Source organism: Ascaphus truei, chromosome 3, assembly GCF_040206685.1.
Source record: "Ascaphus truei isolate aAscTru1 chromosome 3, aAscTru1.hap1, whole genome shotgun sequence".
Lineage (NCBI taxonomy): Eukaryota > Metazoa > Chordata > Amphibia > Anura > Ascaphidae > Ascaphus > Ascaphus truei.
This window is the reverse complement of record NC_134485.1, coordinates 254,089,859-254,115,664: the sequence shown is the minus strand read 5'-3', so window position 1 is coordinate 254,115,664 and position 25,806 is coordinate 254,089,859. Positions and strand designations below refer to the sequence as shown.

General features: G+C 39.8%; 1 protein-coding gene across 10 annotated transcripts in view; it reads left to right on the top strand.

Moving 5' to 3' along the window:
- The window catches only part of ATP11A (ATPase phospholipid transporting 11A), a 273,658-nt gene that overhangs the window by 173,067 nt on the left and 74,785 nt on the right, over positions 1–25,806 (top strand). For all 10 annotated transcript variants that reach the window (XM_075590677.1, XM_075590679.1, XM_075590680.1 and 7 more), the window contains exons 10-11: positions 23,534–23,615; positions 25,066–25,216. In XM_075590677.1, coding sequence (XP_075446792.1) covers positions 23,534–23,615; positions 25,066–25,216 — 233 coding nt within the window. The remainder of the gene's footprint in view (positions 1–23,533; positions 23,616–25,065; positions 25,217–25,806) is intronic.

The following is a 25,806-nucleotide window of genomic DNA, read 5'->3' as shown; positions in this document are numbered from 1 at the left end:
GGCACTCCCTTCGGAGGTAAGTATCTCCGGAAGTAGGGGGTACCAGGAGCTGAAATTAACAGCCCCCTCTGATCCATATCAGGAGTTATACACTCATCTGAGAGTGAGCCTACATTTTCCATGAGTACCTATGTTTGCACCGGTGGCTTCTAGCTCTCATGTTGTAATCACTGACTCACTATGAAGTTATTACACTTTACTGACATAGCTTCCTCTTGCAAAACCATTAGTACCCCGTAGAGTGGCACTTTAACTGGCATATGTATAGGAATCCTTTCCATTTATTCTATGCGTAATCACGTGCCTCTAATTCCCGATTGGAAATTCTTATAGTTCATTTTTATTTTGGATGGAGTCACAATATTGCTATATTTATCAATGTAAAACTCACTTGTATAACCTCCTTCTGTATGCTTGTCATAATGGTGTTTGTATATATTCAATGTGTTTCCGTTTGTTCCCATTATTTATAATAATGACATGGCTAATATATTATTCGTTTTCCAGATTGTCATATATAACCATTTTTATATGCACCCAAGAGTGTATTATTTTAAAACGACTATGCAGAACTATGCTAACAATTATTGCTTCCTCATCCGAGGACATACTGTATACAGTAGCTCAGAGTTGTTTGTGTTTTACAAGCAGGTGGAAGAGTATTAACTGATCTAGGTATTGCTTTTGCATTGTTACCATTACAAGTTAATTAAATTGGTAGACTGTCTGCAAAATAGTTGTGTCAACTTAACCCATGTGTATCATGTCTGTAATTAAATTTGAATAGGCTCAAACTATTTGTTTTGTAAGATCTCTGATTTCTTATTTGAAGGCAGTGAATTACATACATGCGTACCTGTAGCTTTCTTGTCAGATAGATAGAATACAGGCAGTCCTCGGTTATCCAACGGAATCCGTTCTGGAAGTAGGGTTGGATAGTGAAACCGTTGTAAAGTGAGTCCCATGTTAATTAGTAGCGGTGAGCATTGGATAACGCATTCAGGCGTTGGATAACGCATTCCTGCATCGAAAAATGGCCCATAGGGTTGCATTGTAAAGTGTTGGATAAGCCATTCGTTGTAAAGTGAAACACTGGATAGCGAGGACTAGCTGTAGCACAGTGGCAAATATTTTACTAGTTTGATATAATCACTCATGGATTTAGTTTTTTACGACTCAAGCTAACACACATTTTCTTTGTTTGTAAAAAGTATTGAGAACCATACATTTTCTTTAGTCTTACTCAAAATAAATACAACTGAAGTACTCATATTATAGTAGCGAGCCTAATAAGTGCATTCTGTAACTGATAAACATTTAGGGCCTCATGCAGAGAGCATCGTTATTTCAAAATTCGCCATTTTTTGTACAATTTTGCGCAGAAAACGGCAGAAAATGGCGAGTTACGAAAAACGCGCCAATTTTTTTTTTCTATTTCTAAAACTCGCCTCGCGGCTGGCGAGAACCTCCATCTCGCCATTTTTAAAACTCTCCGAATGCAGAGAGGCGCGAACGGCATGTAGCGGCTGTTCGCGCCAGGAAAATGGCGCGATTTTCTCATTTTTGCCGCGCCAGGAAAAGTTGGCAATAAGATGGCGCTCGCCGCCTATAGCAAAGGGGACAAAAAATGCGCGATTTTTTCTTTACACATTTCTGAAGCGCGCATCTTTCCCATTTAAACTCGCCACACGCATCCATGTTAAACATAGCAGAATTCGAAGTTTTCTGCATATGGAGAATAAAACTCTCCAAAAAAGCTACTTTTTAAGAAATTCGCCAATTTGAAAATTCGATGCTCTCTGCATGAGGCCCTTAATGTCAGTCGGGAGCCTTGTGTAGAGCACTGTTTATACTGTGGGCTCTCCATTCATTTTTATTCACACTGATACACATACACACTCTTTCTTCACTTGCTTTCAGTTACCCTTTGACACCTCTAGCCATAAAACACATCCACACGGGGGAAGGACAAGCACAGATAACATTCCAAGAGACACTGTTTTTAAGTTATCCTTGCTTCATTCATTGTAACATCGCCGGAAGAAGAGATCAGTGTATCTCGAAAGCTCGCACAAATAAAAGCATTTCGTTAGCCACAGAACGGTATCATCTATTTATTTTTTGATTATTGAAGCTCGGCTAACACGGTACTGATACCTCTACATGTATATATATATATATATATATATATATATATATATATATATATATATATATATATATATATATATATAATCAAAGGCTCCTTACCAGGCAGACCAGAGAATCCAGGGAATCCAAAGCAGGCACAGCAAGGAAGAGACAGCACACTTGTTAGCAAAAAGAATTGTATTAGTGAAGCAGGCACAAAACACCAACGTTTCGGTCCTAAAAACAGGACCTTTATCAAACAAGTGTGCTGTCTCTTCCTTGCTGTGCCTGCTTTGGATTCCCTGGATTCTCTGGTCTGCCTGGTAAGGAGCCTTTGATTGTATTCATTCATATGGGACTAAGCACCTGTCCTCATCTGTATTTGTGTGCCATCTGCTCTGTTACCTATATATATATATATATATTACTTGTGAGCACATTCACGTGTCTTAGACAGGTCTGTAACCATGCTTTTCACCATTATCACCTAGCATGCTATGTTTCCACTGCAGCAAGGGATTCTGGGAAATGACATGCAAATGAGCACACAGTGCCACCTGTTGTCTCAAGACCACATTACATGGTTAAAACCTTAAGACCATGCATGCTGTTTTAAACACAGCTTTTAAACATAGCTTGGGATGAGATGCAAAGCCAATAACCCACTCACAGACAGACTGTTTCGACCTTGTGGGTCTCATCAGTGTGAGGTTGGTGGTACTGGCTTTGCAACTTGAGACATGAGTAGGTCTTCACCACACATTATTTACCACCATAACTTAAATAATGTATGGTGAAGAGCTACTCATGTCTCAAGTCAGTAACACTACAATACAGTTCCCCAAGCCGGGTGTTTAGATGCCATATTTGATTCTTCTCTTTTGTTCTCCCCTCACATTAATGCTATTGCTAAATCTTGACACTTCTTTGTCCGTAACATCTCTAAAATATGTGCCCCAATTCTCTCCTGTCTGGACTACTGCAACATTTCTCTTCCTGGCCTTCCTGCCTCTCAACTTTCTACCCTTCAATCTTTTCAGAATGTCACTGTAAGAGTAGCTTTACCCTCCTCTCCATCAGTCTCTGCTTCACTCCTCCTCAAAACTCTCTGCAGGCTCATATTACACTCTGCATTCATGCATTCATTACAAAATTATTCTCCTTTTTTCAAGGCTTTCTCCTCCTGTGCTCCTCCTTATACATTATCTCCGGTTTAGACTCTTGCTTACTATACTTACTATACCCTTACTCGCTCTCTAAGCTTTGCCCAGGCCTGTCCTCTCTCTACTGGCCTTGTCACTACAGCTTTCTCATGCCTAGAACCCTTTTTACATGGAAATCCCCCCTCGCAATATGCACCCACATCTTCTTCTCTCCCTAACTTCAAAACACATTGGAAAACTCACCTGTTAAAGTGGCAATCCGAGCGTCTATTTATTTTTCTTCATTTTTTGAATAGAGAATTTAATCTGGTGTCTCTCCGGAGCTGAACACATACATTTCAGCTCTGGGGCCCCTCAGGTCCTGCAGGTACTTACCTCCATAGGGGGTGCCGGTAGCCACTCTACAGGCTAATGGGAAGCCACAACATCATCAGGTTCAGCATCCTATTGGCCCAAGTGACGACGAAGCAGAAAACTGCAAAGATACCGGCACTCCCTTCGGAGGTAAGTATCTCCGGAAGTAGGGGGTACCAGGAGCTGAAATTAACAGCCCCCTCTGATCCATATCAGGAGTTATACACTCATCTGAGAGTGAGCCTACATTTTCCATGAGTACCTATGTTTGCACCGGTGGCTTCTAGCTCTCATGTTGTAATCACTGACTCACTATGAAGTTATTACACTTTACTGACATAGCTTCCTCTTGCAAAACCATTAGTACCCCGTAGAGTGGCACTTTAACTGGCATATGTATAGGAATCCTTTCCATTTATTCTATGCGTAATCACGTGCCTCTAATTCCCGATTGGAAATTCTTATAGTTCATTTTTATTTTGGATGGAGTCACAATATTGCTATATTTATCAATGTAAAACTCACTTGTATAACCTCCTTCTGTATGCTTGTCATAATGGTGTTTGTATATATTCAATGTGTTTCCGTTTGTTCCCATTATTTATAATAATGACATGGCTAATATATTATTCGTTTTCCAGATTGTCATATATAACCATTTTTATATGCACCCAAGAGTGTATTATTTTAAAACGACTATGCAGAACTATGCTAACAATTATTGCTTCCTCATCCGAGGACATACTGTATACAGTAGCTCAGAGTTGTTTGTGTTTTACAAGCAGGTGGAAGAGTATTAACTGATCTAGGTATTGCTTTTGCATTGTTACCATTACAAGTTAATTAAATTGGTAGACTGTCTGCAAAATAGTTGTGTCAACTTAACCCATGTGTATCATGTCTGTAATTAAATTTGAATAGGCTCAAACTATTTGTTTTGTAAGATCTCTGATTTCTTATTTGAAGGCAGTGAATTACATACATGCGTACCTGTAGCTTTCTTGTCAGATAGATAGAATACAGGCAGTCCTCGGTTATCCAACGGAATCCGTTCTGGAAGTAGGGTTGGATAGTGAAACCGTTGTAAAGTGAGTCCCATGTTAATTAGTAGCGGTGAGCATTGGATAACGCATTCAGGCGTTGGATAACGCATTCCTGCATCGAAAAATGGCCCATAGGGTTGCATTGTAAAGTGTTGGATAAGCCATTCGTTGTAAAGTGAAACACTGGATAGCGAGGACTAGCTGTAGCACAGTGGCAAATATTTTACTAGTTTGATATAATCACTCATGGATTTAGTTTTTTACGACTCAAGCTAACACACATTTTCTTTGTTTGTAAAAAGTATTGAGAACCATACATTTTCTTTAGTCTTACTCAAAATAAATACAACTGAAGTACTCATATTATAGTAGCGAGCCTAATAAGTGCATTCTGTAACTGATAAACATTTAGGGCCTCATGCAGAGAGCATCGTTATTTCAAAATTCGCCATTTTTTGTACAATTTTGCGCAGAAAACGGCAGAAAATGGCGAGTTACGAAAAACGCGCCAATTTTTTTTTTTTATTTCTAAAACTCGCCTCGCGGCTGGCGAGAACCTCCATCTCGCCATTTTTAAAACTCTCCGAATGCAGAGAGGCGCGAACGGCATGTAGCGGCTGTTCGCGCCAGGAAAATGGCGCGATTTTCTCATTTTTGCCGCGCCAGGAAAAGTTGGCAATAAGATGGCGCTCGCCGCCTATAGCAAAGGGGACAAAAAATGCGCGATTTTTTCTTTACACATTTCTGAAGCGCGCATCTTTCCCATTTAAACTCGCCACACGCATCCATGTTAAACATAGCAGAATTCGAAGTTTTCTGCATATGGAGAATAAAACTCTCCAAAAAAGCTACTTTTTAAGAAATTCGCCAATTTGAAAATTCGATGCTCTCTGCATGAGGCCCTTAATGTCAGTCGGGAGCCTTGTGTAGAGCACTGTTTATACTGTGGGCTCTCCATTCATTTTTATTCACACTGATACACATACACACTCTTTCTTCACTTGCTTTCAGTTACCCTTTGACACCTCTAGCCATAAAACACATCCACACCGGGGGAAGGACAAGCACAGATAACATTCCAAGAGACACTGTTTTTAAGTTATCCTTGCTTCATTCATTGTAACATCGCCGGAAGAAGAGATCAGTGTATCTCGAAAGCTCGCACAAATAAAAGCATTTCGTTAGCCACAGAACGGTATCATCTATTTATTTTTTGATTATTGAAGCTCGGCTAACACGGTACTGATACCTCTACATGTATATATATATATATATATATATATATATATATATATATATATATATATATATATATATATATATATATATAATCAAAGGCTCCTTACCAGGCAGACCAGAGAATCCAGGGAATCCAAAGCAGGCACAGCAAGGAAGAGACAGCACACTTGTTAGCAAAAAGAATTGTATTAGTGAAGCAGGCACAAAACACCAACGTTTCGGTCCTAAAAACAGGACCTTTATCAAACAAGTGTGCTGTCTCTTCCTTGCTGTGCCTGCTTTGGATTCCCTGGATTCTCTGGTCTGCCTGGTAAGGAGCCTTTGATTGTATTCATTCATATGGGACTAAGCACCTGTCCTCATCTGTATTTGTGTGCCATCTGCTCTGTTACCTATATATATATATATATATTACTTGTGAGCACATTCACGTGTCTTAGACAGGTCTGTAACCATGCTTTTCACCATTATCACCTAGCATGCTATGTTTCCACTGCAGCAAGGGATTCTGGGAAATGACATGCAAATGAGCACACAGTGCCACCTGTTGTCTCAAGACCACATTACATGGTTAAAACCTTAAGACCATGCATGCTGTTTTAAACACAGCTTTTAAACATAGCTTGGGATGAGATGCAAAGCCAATAACCCACTCACAGACAGACTGTTTCGACCTTGTGGGTCTCATCAGTGTGAGGTTGGTGGTACTGGCTTTGCAACTTGAGACATGAGTAGGTCTTCACCACACATTATTTACCACCATAACTTAAATAATGTATGGTGAAGAGCTACTCATGTCTCAAGTCAGTAACACTACAATACAGTTCCCCAAGCCGGGTGTTTAGATGCCATATTTGATTCTTCTCTTTTGTTCTCCCCTCACATTAATGCTATTGCTAAATCTTGACACTTCTTTGTCCGTAACATCTCTAAAATATGTGCCCCAATTCTCTCCTGTCTGGACTACTGCAACATTTCTCTTCCTGGCCTTCCTGCCTCTCAACTTTCTACCCTTCAATCTTTTCAGAATGTCACTGTAAGAGTAGCTTTACCCTCCTCTCCATCAGTCTCTGCTTCACTCCTCCTCAAAACTCTCTGCAGGCTCATATTACACTCTGCATTCATGCATTCATTACAAAATTATTCTCCTTTTTTCAAGGCTTTCTCCTCCTGTGCTCCTCCTTATACATTATCTCCGGTTTAGACTCTTGCTTACTATACTTACTATACCCTTACTCGCTCTCTAAGCTTTGCCCAGGCCTGTCCTCTCTCTACTGGCCTTGTCACTACAGCTTTCTCATGCCTAGAACCCTTTTTACATGGAAATCCCCCCTCGCAATATGCACCCACATCTTCTTCTCTCCCTAACTTCAAAACACATTGGAAAACTCACCTGTTAAAGTGGCAATCCGAGCGTCTATTTATTTTTCTTCATTTTTTGAATAGAGAATTTAATCTGGTGTCTCTCCGGAGCTGAACACATACATTTCAGCTCTGGGGCCCCTCAGGTCCTGCAGGTACTTACCTCCATAGGGGGTGCCGGTAGCCACTCTACAGGCTAATGGGAAGCCACAACATCATCAGGTTCAGCATCCTATTGGCCCAAGTGACGACGAAGCAGAAAACTGCAAAGATACCGGCACTCCCTTCGGAGGTAAGTATCTCCGGAAGTAGGGGGTACCAGGAGCTGAAATTAACAGCCCCCTCTGATCCATATCAGGAGTTATACACTCATCTGAGAGTGAGCCTACATTTTCCATGAGTACCTATGTTTGCACCGGTGGCTTCTAGCTCTCATGTTGTAATCACTGACTCACTATGAAGTTATTACACTTTACTGACATAGCTTCCTCTTGCAAAACCATTAGTACCCCGTAGAGTGGCACTTTAACTGGCATATGTATAGGAATCCTTTCCATTTATTCTATGCGTAATCACGTGCCTCTAATTCCCGATTGGAAATTCTTATAGTTCATTTTTATTTTGGATGGAGTCACAATATTGCTATATTTATCAATGTAAAACTCACTTGTATAACCTCCTTCTGTATGCTTGTCATAATGGTGTTTGTATATATTCAATGTGTTTCCGTTTGTTCCCATTATTTATAATAATGACATGGCTAATATATTATTCGTTTTCCAGATTGTCATATATAACCATTTTTATATGCACCCAAGAGTGTATTATTTTAAAACGACTATGCAGAACTATGCTAACAATTATTGCTTCCTCATCCGAGGACATACTGTATACAGTAGCTCAGAGTTGTTTGTGTTTTACAAGCAGGTGGAAGAGTATTAACTGATCTAGGTATTGCTTTTGCATTGTTACCATTACAAGTTAATTAAATTGGTAGACTGTCTGCAAAATAGTTGTGTCAACTTAACCCATGTGTATCATGTCTGTAATTAAATTTGAATAGGCTCAAACTATTTGTTTTGTAAGATCTCTGATTTCTTATTTGAAGGCAGTGAATTACATACATGCGTACCTGTAGCTTTCTTGTCAGATAGATAGAATACAGGCAGTCCTCGGTTATCCAACGGAATCCGTTCTGGAAGTAGGGTTGGATAGTGAAACCGTTGTAAAGTGAGTCCCATGTTAATTAGTAGCGGTGAGCATTGGATAACGCATTCAGGCGTTGGATAACGCATTCCTGCATCGAAAAATGGCCCATAGGGTTGCATTGTAAAGTGTTGGATAAGCCATTCGTTGTAAAGTGAAAAACTGGATAGCGAGGACTAGCTGTAGCACAGTGGCAAATATTTTACTAGTTTGATATAATCACTCATGGATTTAGTTTTTTACGACTCAAGCTAACACACATTTTCTTTGTTTGTAAAAAGTATTGAGAACCATACATTTTCTTTAGTCTTACTCAAAATAAATACAACTGAAGTACTCATATTATAGTAGCGAGCCTAATAAGTGCATTCTGTAACTGATAAACATTTAGGGCCTCATGCAGAGAGCATCGTTATTTCAAAATTCGCCATTTTTTGTACAATTTTGCGCAGAAAACGGCAGAAAATGGCGAGTTACGAAAAACGCGCCAATTTTTTTTTTCTATTTCTAAAACTCGCCTCGCGGCTGGCGAGAACCTCCATCTCGCCATTTTTAAAACTCTCCGAATGCAGAGAGGCGCGAACGGCATGTAGCGGCTGTTCGCGCCAGGAAAATGGCGCGATTTTCTCATTTTTGCCGCGCCAGGAAAAGTTGGCAATAAGATGGCGCTCGCCGCCTATAGCAAAGGGGACAAAAAATGCGCGATTTTTTCTTTACACATTTCTGAAGCGCGCATCTTTCCCATTTAAACTCGCCACACGCATCCATGTTAAACATAGCAGAATTCGAAGTTTTCTGCATATGGAGAATAAAACTCTCCAAAAAAGCTACTTTTTAAGAAATTCGCCAATTTGAAAATTCGATGCTCTCTGCATGAGGCCCTTAATGTCAGTCGGGAGCCTTGTGTAGAGCACTGTTTATACTGTGGGCTCTCCATTCATTTTTATTCACACTGATACACATACACACTCTTTCTTCACTTGCTTTCAGTTACCCTTTGACACCTCTAGCCATAAAACACATCCACACCGGGGGAAGGACAAGCACAGATAACATTCCAAGAGACACTGTTTTTAAGTTATCCTTGCTTCATTCATTGTAACATCGCCGGAAGAAGAGATCAGTGTATCTCGAAAGCTCGCACAAATAAAAGCATTTCGTTAGCCACAGAACGGTATCATCTATTTATTTTTTGATTATTGAAGCTCAGCTAACACGGTACTGATACCTCTACATGTATATATATATATATATATATATATATATATATATATATATATATATATATATATATATAATCAAAGGCTCCTTACCAGGCAGACCAGAGAATCCAGGGAATCCAAAGCAGGCACAGCAAGGAAGAGACAGCACACTTGTTAGCAAAAAGAATTGTATTAGTGAAGCAGGCACAAAACACCAACGTTTCGGTCCTAAAAACAGGACCTTTATCAAACAAGTGTGCTGTCTCTTCCTTGCTGTGCCTGCTTTGGATTCCCTGGATTCTCTGGTCTGCCTGGTAAGGAGCCTTTGATTGTATTCATTCATATGGGACTAAGCACCTGTCCTCATCTGTATTTGTGTGCCATCTGCTCTGTTACCTATATATATATATATATATTACTTGTGAGCACATTCACGTGTCTTAGACAGGTCTGTAACCATGCTTTTCACCATTATCACCTAGCATGCTATGTTTCCACTGCAGCAAGGGATTCTGGGAAATGACATGCAAATGAGCACACAGTGCCACCTGTTGTCTCAAGACCACATTACATGGTTAAAACCTTAAGACCATGCATGCTGTTTTAAACACAGCTTTTAAACATAGCTTGGGATGAGATGCAAAGCCAATAACCCACTCACAGACAGACTGTTTCAACCTTGTGGGTCTCATCAGTGTGAGGTTGGTGGTACTGGCTTTGCAACTTGAGACATGAGTAGGTCTTCACCACACATTATTTACCACCATAACTTAAATAATGTATGGTGAAGAGCTACTCATGTCTCAAGTCAGTAACACTACAATACAGTTCCCCAAGCCGGGTGTTTAGATGCCATATTTGATTCTTCTCTTTTGTTCTCCCCTCACATTAATGCTATTGCTAAATCTTGACACTTCTTTGTCCGTAACATCTCTAAAATATGTGCCCCAATTCTCTCCTGTCTGGACTACTGCAACATTTCTCTTCCTGGCCTTCCTGCCTCTCAACTTTCTACCCTTCAATCTTTTCAGAATGTCACTGTAAGAGTAGCTTTACCCTCCTCTCCATCAGTCTCTGCTTCACTCCTCCTCAAAACTCTCTGCAGGCTCATATTACACTCTGCATTCATGCATTCATTACAAAATTATTCTCCTTTTTTCAAGGCTTTCTCCTCCTGTGCTCCTCCTTATACATTATCTCCGGTTTAGACTCTTGCTTACTATACTTACTATACCCTTACTCGCTCTCTAAGCTTTGCCCAGGCCTGTCCTCTCTCTACTGGCCTTGTCACTACAGCTTTCTCATGCCTAGAACCCTTTTTACATGGAAATCCCCCCTCGCAATATGCACCCACATCTTCTTCTCTCCCTAACTTCAAAACACATTGGAAAACTCACCTGTTAAAGTGGCAATCCGAGCGTCTATTTATTTTTCTTCATTTTTTGAATAGAGAATTTAATCTGGTGTCTCTCCGGAGCTGAACACATACATTTCAGCTCTGGGGCCCCTCAGGTCCTGCAGGTACTTACCTCCATAGGGGGTGCCGGTAGCCACTCTACAGGCTAATGGGAAGCCACAACATCATCAGGTTCAGCATCCTATTGGCCCAAGTGACGACGAAGCAGAAAACTGCAAAGATACCGGCACTCCCTTCGGAGGTAAGTATCTCCGGAAGTAGGGGGTACCAGGAGCTGAAATTAACAGCCCCCTCTGATCCATATCAGGAGTTATACACTCATCTGAGAGTGAGCCTACATTTTCCATGAGTACCTATGTTTGCACCGGTGACTTCTAGCTCTCATGTTGTAATCACTGACTCACTATGAAGTTATTACACTTTACTGACATAGCTTCCTCTTGCAAAACCATTAGTACCCCGTAGAGTGGCACTTTAACTGGCATATGTATAGGAATCCTTTCCATTTATTCTATGCGTAATCACGTGCCTCTAATTCCCGATTGGAAATTCTTATAGTTCATTTTTATTTTGGATGGAGTCACAATATTGCTATATTTATCAATGTAAAACTCACTTGTATAACCTCCTTCTGTATGCTTGTCATAATGGTGTTTGTATATATTCAATGTGTTTCCGTTTGTTCCCATTATTTATAATAATGACATGGCTAATATATTATTCGTTTTCCAGATTGTCATATATAACCATTTTTATATGCACCCAAGAGTGTATTATTTTAAAACGACTATGCAGAACTATGCTAACAATTATTGCTTCCTCATCCGAGGACATACTGTATACAGTAGCTCAGAGTTGTTTGTGTTTTACAAGCAGGTGGAAGAGTATTAACTGATCTAGGTATTGCTTTTGCATTGTTACCATTACAAGTTAATTAAATTGGTAGACTGTCTGCAAAATAGTTGTGTCAACTTAACCCATGTGTATCATGTCTGTAATTAAATTTGAATAGGCTCAAACTATTTGTTTTGTAAGATCTCTGATTTCTTATTTGAAGGCAGTGAATTACATACATGCGTACCTGTAGCTTTCTTGTCAGATAGATAGAATACAGGCAGTCCTCGGTTATCCAACGGAATCCGTTCTGGAAGTAGGGTTGGATAGTGAAACCGTTGTAAAGTGAGTCCCATGTTAATTAGTAGCGGTGAGCATTGGATAACGCATTCAGGCGTTGGATAACGCATTCCTGCATCGAAAAATGGCCCATAGGGTTGCATTGTAAAGTGTTGGATAAGCCATTCGTTGTAAAGTGAAACACTGGATAGCGAGGACTAGCTGTAGCACAGTGGCAAATATTTTACTAGTTTGATATAATCACTCATGGATTTAGTTTTTTACGACTCAAGCTAACACACATTTTCTTTGTTTGTAAAAAGTATTGAGAACCATACATTTTCTTTAGTCTTACTCAAAATAAATACAACTGAAGTACTCATATTATAGTAGCGAGCCTAATAAGTGCATTCTGTAACTGATAAACATTTAGGGCCTCATGCAGAGAGCATCGTTATTTCAAAATTCGCCATTTTTTGTACAATTTTGCGCAGAAAACGGCAGAAAATGGCGAGTTACGAAAAACGCGCCAATTTTTTTTTTCTATTTCTAAAACTCGCCTCGCGGCTGGCGAGAACCTCCATCTCGCCATTTTTAAAACTCTCCGAATGCAGAGAGGCGCGAACGGCATGTAGCGGCTGTTCGCGCCAGGAAAATGGCGCGATTTTCTCATTTTTGCCGCGCCAGGAAAAGTTGGCAATAAGATGGCGCTCGCCGCCTATAGCAAAGGGGACAAAAAATGCGCGATTTTTTCTTTACACATTTCTGAAGCGCGCATCTTTCCCATTTAAACTCGCCACACGCATCCATGTTAAACATAGCAGAATTCGAAGTTTTCTGCATATGGAGAATAAAACTCTCCAAAAAAGCTACTTTTTAAGAAATTCGCCAATTTGAAAATTCGATGCTCTCTGCATGAGGCCCTTAATGTCAGTCGGGAGCCTTGTGTAGAGCACTGTTTATACTGTGGGCTCTCCATTCATTTTTATTCACACTGATACACATACACACTCTTTCTTCACTTGCTTTCAGTTACCCTTTGACACCTCTAGCCATAAAACACATCCACACGGGGGAAGGACAAGCACAGATAACATTCCAAGAGACACTGTTTTTAAGTTATCCTTGCTTCATTCATTGTAACATCGCCGGAAGAAGAGATCAGTGTATCTCGAAAGCTCGCACAAATAAAAGCATTTCGTTAGCCACAGAACGGTATCATCTATTTATTTTTTGATTATTGAAGCTCGGCTAACACGGTACTGATACCTCTACATGTATATATATATATATATATATATATATATATATATATATATATATATATATATATAATCAAAGGCTCCTTACCAGGCAGACCAGAGAATCCAGGGAATCCAAAGCAGGCACAGCAAGGAAGAGACAGCACACTTGTTAGCAAAAAGAATTGTATTAGTGAAGCAGGCACAAAACACCAACGTTTCGGTCCTAAAAACAGGACCTTTATCAAACAAGTGTGCTGTCTCTTCCTTGCTGTGCCTGCTTTGGATTCCCTGGATTCTCTGGTCTGCCTGGTAAGGAGCCTTTGATTGTATTCATTCATATGGGACTAAGCACCTGTCCTCATCTGTATTTGTGTGCCATCTGCTCTGTTACCTATATATATATATATATATTACTTGTGAGCACATTCACGTGTCTTAGACAGGTCTGTAACCATGCTTTTCACCATTATCACCTAGCATGCTATGTTTCCACTGCAGCAAGGGATTCTGGGAAATGACATGCAAATGAGCACACAGTGCCACCTGTTGTCTCAAGACCACATTACATGGTTAAAACCTTAAGACCATGCATGCTGTTTTAAACACAGCTTTTAAACATAGCTTGGGATGAGATGCAAAGCCAATAACCCACTCACAGACAGACTGTTTCGACCTTGTGGGTCTCATCAGTGTGAGGTTGGTGGTACTGGCTTTGCAACTTGAGACATGAGTAGGTCTTCACCACACATTATTTACCACCATAACTTAAATAATGTATGGTGAAGAGCTACTCATGTCTCAAGTCAGTAACACTACAATACAGTTCCCCAAGCCGGGTGTTTAGATGCCATATTTGATTCTTCTCTTTTGTTCTCCCCTCACATTAATGCTATTGCTAAATCTTGACACTTCTTTGTCCGTAACATCTCTAAAATATGTGCCCCAATTCTCTCCTGTCTGGACTACTGCAACATTTCTCTTCCTGGCCTTCCTGCCTCTCAACTTTCTACCCTTCAATCTTTTCAGAATGTCACTGTAAGAGTAGCTTTACCCTCCTCTCCATCAGTCTCTGCTTCACTCCTCCTCAAAACTCTCTGCAGGCTCATATTACACTCTGCATTCATGCATTCATTACAAAATTATTCTCCTTTTTTCAAGGCTTTCTCCTCCTGTGCTCCTCCTTATACATTATCTCCGGTTTAGACTCTTGCTTACTATACTTACTATACCCTTACTCGCTCTCTAAGCTTTGCCCAGGCCTGTCCTCTCTCTACTGGCCTTGTCACTACAGCTTTCTCATGCCTAGAACCCTTTTTACATGGAAATCCCCCCTCGCAATATGCACCCACATCTTCTTCTCTCCCTAACTTCAAAACACATTGGAAAACTCACCTGTTAAAGTGGCAATCCGAGCGTCTATTTATTTTTCTTCATTTTTTGAATAGAGAATTTAATCTGGTGTCTCTCCGGAGCTGAACACATACATTTCAGCTCTGGGGCCCCTCAGGTCCTGCAGGTACTTACCTCCATAGGGGGTGCCGGTAGCCACTCTACAGGCTAATGGGAAGCCACAACATCATCAGGTTCAGCATCCTATTGGCCCAAGTGACGACGAAGCAGAAAACTGCAAAGATACCGGCACTCCCTTCGGAGGTAAGTATCTCCGGAAGTAGGGGGTACCAGGAGCTGAAATTAACAGCCCCCTCTGATCCATATCAGGAGTTATACACTCATCTGAGAGTGAGCCTACATTTTCCATGAGTACCTATGTTTGCACCGGTGGCTTCTAGCTCTCATGTTGTAATCACTGACTCACTATGAAGTTATTACACTTTACTGACATAGCTTCCTCTTGCAAAACCATTAGTACCCCGTAGAGTGGCACTTTAACTGGCATATGTATAGGAATCCTTTCCATTTATTCTATGCGTAATCACGTGCCTCTAATTCCCGATTGGAAATTCTTATAGTTCATTTTTATTTTGGATGGAGTCACAATATTGCTATATTTATCAATGTAAAACTCACTTGTATAACCTCCTTCTGTATGCTTGTCATAATGGTGTTTGTATATATTCAATGTGTTTCCGTTTGTTCCCATTATTTATAATAATGACATGGCTAATATATTATTCGTTTTCCAGATTGTCATATATAACCATTTTTATATGCACCCAAGAGTGTATTATTTTAAAACGACTATGCAGAACTATGCTAACAATTATTGCTTCCTCATCCGAGGACATACTGTATACAGTAGCTCAGAGTTGTTTGTGTTTTACAAGCAGGTGGAAGAGTATTAACTGATCTAGGTATTGCTTTTGCATTGTTACCATTACAAGTTAATTAAATTGGTAGACTGTCTGCAAAATAGTTGTGTCAACTTAACCCATGTGTATCATGTCTGTAATTAAATTTGAATAGGCTCAAACTATTTGTTTTGTAAGATCTCTGATTTCTTATTTGAAGGCAGTGAATTACATACATGCGTACCTGTAGCTTTCTTGTCAGATAGATAGAATACAGGCAGTCCTCGGTTATCCAACGGAATCCGTTCTGGAAGTAGGGTTGGATAGTGAAACCGTTGTAAAGTGAGTCCCATGTTAATTAGTAGCGGTGAGCATTGGATAACGCATTCAGGCGTTGGATAACGCATTCCTGCATCGAAAAATGGCCCATAGGGTTGCATTGTAAAGTGTTGGATAAGCCATTCGTTGTAAAGTGAAACACTGGATAGCGAGGACTAGCTGTAGCACAGTGGCAAATATTTTACTAGTTTGATATAATCACTCATGGATTTAGTTTTTTACGACTCAAGCTAACACACATTTTCTTTGTTTGTAAAAAGTATTGAGAACCATACATTTTCTTTAGTCTTACTCAAAATAAATACAACTGAAGTACTCATATTATAGTAGCGAGCCTAATAAGTGCATTCTGTAACTGATAAACATTTAGGGCCTCATGCAGAGAGCATCGTTATTTCAAAATTCGCCATTTTTTGTACAATTTTGCGCAGAAAACGGCAGAAAATGGCGAGTTACGAAAAACGCGCCAATTTTTTTTTTTTATTTCTAAAACTCGCCTCGCGGCTGGCGAGAACCTCCATCTCGCCATTTTTAAAACTCTCCGAATGCAGAGAGGCGCGAACGGCATGTAGCGGCTGTTCGCGCCAGGAAAATGGCGCGATTTTCTCATTTTTGCCGCGCCAGGAAAAGTTGGCAATAAGATGGCGCTCGCCGCCTATAGCAAAGGGGACAAAAAATGCGCGATTTTTTCTTTACACATTTCTGAAGCGCGCATCTTTCCCATTTAAACTCGCCACACGCATCCATGTTAAACATAGCAGAATTCGAAGTTTTCTGCATATGGAGAATAAAACTCTCCAAAAAAGCTACTTTTTAAGAAATTCGCCAATTTGAAAATTCGATGCTCTCTGCATGAGGCCCTTAATGTCAGTCGGGAGCCTTGTGTAGAGCACTGTTTATACTGTGGGCTCTCCATTCATTTTTATTCACACTGATACACATACACACTCTTTCTTCACTTGCTTTCAGTTACCCTTTGACACCTCTAGCCATAAAACACATCCACACCGGGGGAAGGACAAGCACAGATAACATTCCAAGAGACACTGTTTTTAAGTTATCCTTGCTTCATTCATTGTAACATCGCCGGAAGAAGAGATCAGTGTATCTCGAAAGCTCGCACAAATAAAAGCATTTCGTTAGCCACAGAACGGTATCATCTATTTATTTTTTGATTATTGAAGCTCGGCTAACACGGTACTGATACCTCTACATGTATATATATATATATATATATATATATATATATATATATATATATATATATATATATATATATATATATATATATATATATATATAATCAAAGGCTCCTTACCAGGCAGACCAGAGAATCCAGGGAATCCAAAGCAGGCACAGCAAGGAAGAGACAGCACACTTGTTAGCAAAAAGAATTGTATTAGTGAAGCAGGCACAAAACACCAACGTTTCGGTCCTAAAAACAGGACCTTTATCAAACAAGTGTGCTGTCTCTTCCTTGCTGTGCCTGCTTTGGATTCCCTGGATTCTCTGGTCTGCCTGGTAAGGAGCCTTTGATTGTATTCATTCATATGGGACTAAGCACCTGTCCTCATCTGTATTTGTGTGCCATCTGCTCTGTTACCTATATATATATATATATATTACTTGTGAGCACATTCACGTGTCTTAGACAGGTCTGTAACCATGCTTTTCACCATTATCACCTAGCATGCTATGTTTCCACTGCAGCAAGGGATTCTGGGAAATGACATGCAAATGAGCACACAGTGCCACCTGTTGTCTCAAGACCACATTACATGGTTAAAACCTTAAGACCATGCATGCTGTTTTAAACACAGCTTTTAAACATAGCTTGGGATGAGATGCAAAGCCAATAACCCACTCACAGACAGACTGTTTCGACCTTGTGGGTCTCATCAGTGTGAGGTTGGTGGTACTGGCTTTGCAACTTGAGACATGAGTAGGTCTTCACCACACATTATTTACCACCATAACTTAAATAATGTATGGTGAAGAGCTACTCATGTCTCAAGTCAGTAACACTACAATACAGTTCCCCAAGCCGGGTGTTTAGATGCCATATTTGATTCTTCTCTTTTGTTCTCCCCTCACATTAATGCTATTGCTAAATCTTGACACTTCTTTGTCCGTAACATCTCTAAAATATGTGCCCCAATTCTCTCCTGTCTGGACTACTGCAACATTTCTCTTCCTGGCCTTCCTGCCTCTCAACTTTCTACCCTTCAATCTTTTCAGAATGTCACTGTAAGAGTAGCTTTACCCTCCTCTCCATCAGTCTCTGCTTCACTCCTCCTCAAAACTCTCTGCAGGCTCATATTACACTCTGCATTCATGCATTCATTACAAAATTATTCTCCTTTTTTCAAGGCTTTCTCCTCCTGTGCTCCTCCTTATACATTATCTCCGGTTTAGACTCTTGCTTACTATACTTACTATACCCTTACTCGCTCTCTAAGCTTTGCCCAGGCCTGTCCTCTCTCTACTGGCCTTGTCACTACAGCTTTCTCATGCCTAGAACCCTTTTTACATGGAAATCCCCCCTCGCAATATGCACCCACATCTTCTTCTCTCCCTAACTTCAAAACACATTGGAAAACTCACCTGTTAAAGTGGCAATCCGAGCGTCTATTTATTTTTCTTCATTTTTTGAATAGAGAATTTAATCTGGTGTCTCTCCGGAGCTGAACACATACATTTCAGCTCTGGGGCCCCTCAGGTCCTGCAGGTACTTACCTCCATAGGGGGTGCCGGTAGCCACTCTACAGGCTAATGGGAAGCCACAACATCATCAGGTTCAGCATCCTATTGGCCCAAGTGACGACGAAGCAGAAAACTGCAAAGATACCGGCACTCCCTTCGGAGGTAAGTATCTCCGGAAGTAGGGGGTACCAGGAGCTGAAATTAACAGCCCCCTCTGATCCATATCAGGAGTTATACACTCATCTGAGAGTGAGCCTACATTTTCCATGAGTACCTATGTTTGCACCGGTGGCTTCTAGCTCTCATGTTGTAATCACTGACTCACTATGAAGTTATTACACTTTACTGACATAGCTTCCTCTTGCAAAACCATTAGTACCCCGTAGAGTGGCACTTTAACTGGCATATGTATAGGAATCCTTTCCATTTATTCTATGCGTAATCACGTGCCTCTAATTCCCGATTGGAAATTCTTATAGTTCATTTTTATTTTGGATGGAGTCACAATATTGCTATATTTATCAATGTAAAACTCACTTGTATAACCTCCTTCTGTATGCTTGTCATAATGGTGTTTGTATATATTCAATGTGTTTCCGTTTGTTCCCATTATTTATAATAATGACATGGCTAATATATTATTCGTTTTCCAGATTGTCATATATAACCATTTTTATATGCACCCAAGAGTGTATTATTTTAAAACGACTATGCAGAACTATGCTAACAATTATTGCTTCCTCATCCGAGGACATACTGTATACAGTAGCTCAGAGTTGTTTGTGTTTTACAAGCAGGTGGAAGAGTATTAACTGATCTAGGTATTGCTTTTGCATTGTTACCATTACAAGTTAATTAAATTGGTAGACTGTCTGCAAAATAGTTGTGTCAACTTAACCCATGTGTATCATGTCTGTAATTAAATTTGAATAGGCTCAAACTATTTGTTTTGTAAGATCTCTGATTTCTTATTTGAAGGCAGTGAATTACATACATGCGTACCTGTAGCTTTCTTGTCAGATAGATAGAATACAGGCAGTCCTCGGTTATCCAACGGAATCCGTTCTGGAAGTAGGGTTGGATAGTGAAACCGTTGTAAAGTGAGTCCCATGTTAATTAGTAGCGGTGAGCATTGGATAACGCATTCAGGCGTTGGATAACGCATTCCTGCATCGAAAAATGGCCCATAGGGTTGCATTGTAAAGTGTTGGATAAGCCATTCGTTGTAAAGTGAAAAACTGGATAGCGAGGACTAGCTGTAGCACAGTGGCAAATATTTTACTAGTTTGATATAATCACTCATGGATTTAGTTTTTTACGACTCAAGCTAACACACATTTTCTTTGTTTGTAAAAAGTATTGAGAACCATACATTTTCTTTAGTCTTACTCAAAATAAATACAACTGAAGTACTCATATTATAGTAGCGAGCCTAATAAGTGCATTCTGTAACTGATAAACATTTAGGGCCTCATGCAGAGAGCATCGTTATTTCAAAATTCGCCATTTTTTGTACAATTTTGCGCAGAAAACGGCAGAAAATGGCGAGTTACGAAAAACGCGCCAATTTTTTTTTTCTATTTCTAAAACTCGCCTCGCGGCTGGCGAGAACCTCCATCTCGCCATTTTTAAAACTCTCCGAATGCAGAGAGGCGCGAACGGCATGTAGCGGCTGTTCGCGCCAGGAAAATGGCGCGATTTTCTCATTTTTGCCGCGCCAGGAAAAGTTGGCAATAAGATGGCGCTCGCCGCCTATAGCAAAGGGGACAAAAAATGCGCGATTTTTTCTTTACACATTTCTGAAGCGCGCATCTTTCCCATTTAAACTCGCCACACGCATCCATGTTAAACATAGCAGAATTCGAAGTTTTCTGCATATGGAGAATAAAACTCTCCAAAAAAGCTACTTTTTAAGAAATTCGCCAATTTGAAAATTCGATGCTCTCTGCATGAGGCCCTTAATGTCAGTCGGGAGCCTTGTGTAGAGCACTGTTTATACTGTGGGCTCTCCATTCATTTTTATTCACACTGATACACATACACACTCTTTCTTCACTTGCTTTCAGTTACCCTTTGACACCTCTAGCCATAAAACACATCCACACCGGGGGAAGGACAAGCACAGATAACATTCCAAGAGACACTGTTTTTAAGTTATCCTTGCTTCATTCATTGTAACATCGCCGGAAGAAGAGATCAGTGTATCTCGAAAGCTCGCACAAATAAAAGCATTTCGTTAGCCACAGAACGGTATCATCTATTTATTTTTTGATTATTGAAGCTCAGCTAACACGGTACTGATACCTCTACATGTATATATATATATATATATATATATATATATATATATATATATATATATATATATATATAATCAAAGGCTCCTTACCAGGCAGACCAGAGAATCCAGGGAATCCAAAGCAGGCACAGCAAGGAAGAGACAGCACACTTGTTAGCAAAAAGAATTGTATTAGTGAAGCAGGCACAAAACACCAACGTTTCGGTCCTAAAAACAGGACCTTTATCAAACAAGTGTGCTGTCTCTTCCTTGCTGTGCCTGCTTTGGATTCCCTGGATTCTCTGGTCTGCCTGGTAAGGAGCCTTTGATTGTATTCATTCATATGGGACTAAGCACCTGTCCTCATCTGTATTTGTGTGCCATCTGCTCTGTTACCTATATATATATATATATATTACTTGTGAGCACATTCACGTGTCTTAGACAGGTCTGTAACCATGCTTTTCACCATTATCACCTAGCATGCTATGTTTCCACTGCAGCAAGGGATTCTGGGAAATGACATGCAAATGAGCACACAGTGCCACCTGTTGTCTCAAGACCACATTACATGGTTAAAACCTTAAGACCATGCATGCTGTTTTAAACACAGCTTTTAAACATAGCTTGGGATGAGATGCAAAGCCAATAACCCACTCACAGACAGACTGTTTCGACCTTGTGGGTCTCATCAGTGTGAGGTTGGTGGTACTGGCTTTGCAACTTGAGACATGAGTAGGTCTTCACCACACATTATTTACCACCATAACTTAAATAATGTATGGTGAAGAGCTACTCATGTCTCAAGTCAGTAACACTACAATACAGTTCCCCAAGCCGGGTGTTTAGATGCCATATTTGATTCTTCTCTTTTGTTCTCCCCTCACATTAATGCTATTGCTAAATCTTGACACTTCTTTGTCCGTAACATCTCTAAAATATGTGCCCCAATTCTCTCCTGTCTGGACTACTGCAACATTTCTCTTCCTGGCCTTCCTGCCTCTCAACTTTCTACCCTTCAATCTTTTCAGAATGTCACTGTAAGAGTAGCTTTACCCTCCTCTCCATCAGTCTCTGCTTCACTCCTCCTCAAAACTCTCTGCAGGCTCATATTACACTCTGCATTCATGCATTCATTACAAAATTATTCTCCTTTTTTCAAGGCTTTCTCCTCCTGTGCTCCTCCTTATACATTATCTCCGGTTTAGACTCTTGCTTACTATACTTACTATACCCTTACTCGCTCTCTAAGCTTTGCCCAGGCCTGTCCTCTCTCTACTGGCCTTGTCACTACAGCTTTCTCATGCCTAGAACCCTTTTTACATGGAAATCCCCCCTCGCAATATGCACCCACATCTTCTTCTCTCCCTAACTTCAAAACACATTGGAAAACTCACCTGTTAAAGTGGCAATCCGAGCGTCTATTTATTTTTCTTCATTTTTTGAATAGAGAATTTAATCTGGTGTCTCTCCGGAGCTGAACACATACATTTCAGCTCTGGGGCCCCTCAGGTCCTGCAGGTACTTACCTCCATAGGGGGTGCCGGTAGCCACTCTACAGGCTAATGGGAAGCCACAACATCATCAGGTTCAGCATCCTATTGGCCCAAGTGACGACGAAGCAGAAAACTGCAAAGATACCGGCACTCCCTTCGGAGGTAAGTATCTCCGGAAGTAGGGGGTACCAGGAGCTGAAATTAACGGCTTTCAGCTCCGGAGACCCCCTGCTTCATCCCTGTATTAAAAAAAATGGAAGGAACAAAAAGCAGCTTGTATTACTTCTTTAAAGAAAGCGTTTAAATAGTCCTGGATGATGACTACTCAGTAAACGACAGTATTATCACACACTAACCAAGGCACCCAAATGTACTCTAATTGTTTCTACATGTCTCTTTATGGGCTGATTCAATTGTAAGCTCTTCAGGTCAGGGACTACTTTTCCCCAGTGTTACATTTATGTCTTGATGCGCTTATTCCATGTGGTGTTATAATAGTCCATTTTTTTGTCGTTGAATTGTAATGTTTGTAACAATTATAAACCGACACGTACCTGGTGCCATAATGATTAAATGCGTGTGCGTGCTCGTGTGTGTGTTCTAAAAATACACGCATGTTTCTGTTTGAATATATGTTTTCTCATACATTTTTATGGAAAAGTGGCAAGTGCAACTGAAAAAAAAAAACAAGATTGAGATGCACGGCAGGTTCATGGTGACCTTGTATAAATCACTTTGTCTAGGTGTGCTACAAGTTGTACAAATTAGCCTATAGAGTATGGAGGGGTAGAGATATTGTCCCTGTATGCTGGCAGCACTATATACAGTAAATAGCAGAAGTAAATAAGAATATCATGAAAATCTTTACTTTGAATGATATGAAGATTCCTTCACTGCTTTGGTTATCGTGATTTGTGGCTCTTGTATGCAATATAGATGTTATTGTTCACAGGTCTCACATTACAATCCCCACTAACTCATTCTTTGTATTCTAGGTGTTGCAATATACACCGGCATGGAAACCAAGATGGCATTAAATTACCAGTCAAAATCACAGAAGAGATCAGCTGTCGAAAAGTAAAGTCTGTTTTCATGCATGATGTATGATGGAAACCATGCGAAGCAATTTACTAGTCTTGGCTTAGAGAGAAAAAAGTGAACCACTTACCCATTATATTTAGGAGTAGAATATGTTGGCTTGAAAATAAATTATAAAAGTAATATTGATATTATTGTTATTATAACCATAATAATGGTAGTAATTCACTGCATCAATCCCTGTAATTCTCTATAGAGTTATACACTATATATTAACACTTTCATGCTAGGGCAATGCAAATAATTGCATTAATCTCTTCAGTGCTCTGTATTATATTAAATACTTCGGTTCTGGATGTGCCTCACTTGTTCCAATGGTTGATTGAGTGTAGAAATAAATTGCTTGCCCTTGGTTTTGCGTGAAAACAATTTGCAAGCATTTTTTTTGGTTTTGCCAAGAGAGAGACAGAGAAACCTATTTAGTAGAGTACCCACTGACTTGTATACCTCTATACAACACGTTGGGAGATACCTGAGGTACAAGCTTATTTGCATATTTAATTTAGCTTATTTCCAGGTTAACTCAGGACTCTCTTCTCCAGCTGGTAAGGATGAGATCAGGAAACAGCCGCTCCTCATGCAAACTAAGACTCACCAGCAAAATTGGCTAAAAAATGTTTATTTAAACTACTTAACACGGATACTGGATCCACAGACAGAAAAAACAACCTCCTCCAAATCAGGGGAGATACCTGAGTTACAAGCTTATTTGCATATTTAATTTAGCTTATTTCCAGGTTAACTCAGGACTCTCTTCTCCAGCAAATGCTTTATTTCCAGTTCTGGATATCTCAATGTTGCAAAATCTTGCAGATTCCTGCATCACGGCAAATGATTTTTCCATATTTTGTTTTAGCCCTGCATAACTTGCTTAAATATCTTGTGAAGCAGTTTCTCGCAAAACGCTTTGCAAACACAGTTTTGCACATGTCTATTTAGAACAATATTCACATACCAGCAAGGTTAAAGGTTAGAAAGGACATTTGTCTGGAATGTGTTGAATGAGGTTAAGATGGCAACTGTAGATGCATACTGGCTTCCTGGAACCTCTTACGATGGTTTATGCAGAGGTCCCCAACACAGTCCTCAAGGACCACTAACGGTGCAGGTTTTACGGATACCCATGCTAGAGCACAGGTGGTTCCGTCAAAATGATTGGGCCACCTGTGCTAATGAGTCTATCCTTAAATCCTGCACGGTTAGCGGTCCTTGAGGACTGGAGTTGGGGACCTCTGGTTTATGCTGTAAGTGTCCTGTGCTTTAGAGTCCTACTCAGTAAATGTTATAAAAGAGGCTCATTCTATTGGGCTTTTTTATCGTGTTTGCACATTTGTGTTTTGTATTTAAAATATTTGTGTACTTTCAGTTAAGTACTTTTCTGGGGCTGAAATTAGCAGATACGCAATAAAAATTTTGTTTTTATTTCTAGGTCAATGAATGCATTCCTTATTGTGTACCTCTGTATTCTGATCAGCAAAGCCTTAATTAATACAGTCCTTAAGTATGTTTGGCAGAGCGAGTCTACCCGTGATGAACCTTGGTACAACCAAAAAACTGACCCTGAAAGACAGAGAAACTTGGTAAGAAATACAGGAACGGATTGATAAATAAAATATATATATATATATATATATATATATATATATATATACAGTATATATATAATATATATATACAGTATATATATATCTCAACCTCGTTATAGCGCGATCCGTTACAAGGCGAATCCGCGATGCAAGCGTGGCTCCCAATTTTCGTATTTATGAATACTTTACAACACGATTATTGGTATTTTAAATACTTTATTATAAAATGCATACAATTGTACATTATTTCTAACGTGATCCGCTTATAACGCGATGTGATTCTTTGGACCCCAAGCACTACGTTATAAGGGGGTTGAGCTGTATATATATATATATATATATATATATAATATATATTAATGGAAAAGTCCAATAGAAGGAATATCTGGAGATGTATGTCGGGTATCTCACTAGTAGGTCAATAGTTAATTGTCTAAATCACAAATCTAACCGTAAAAAAATTGCATGATTACTACCAGATCTACCAGTACAACCCATTGTTTCATAATCTTAAATAGGTGTCACATGTGACTTTAATACCTTCAGTTCTGGAGCAAGTTGTCTATGCTTTAAAATTACTTCAT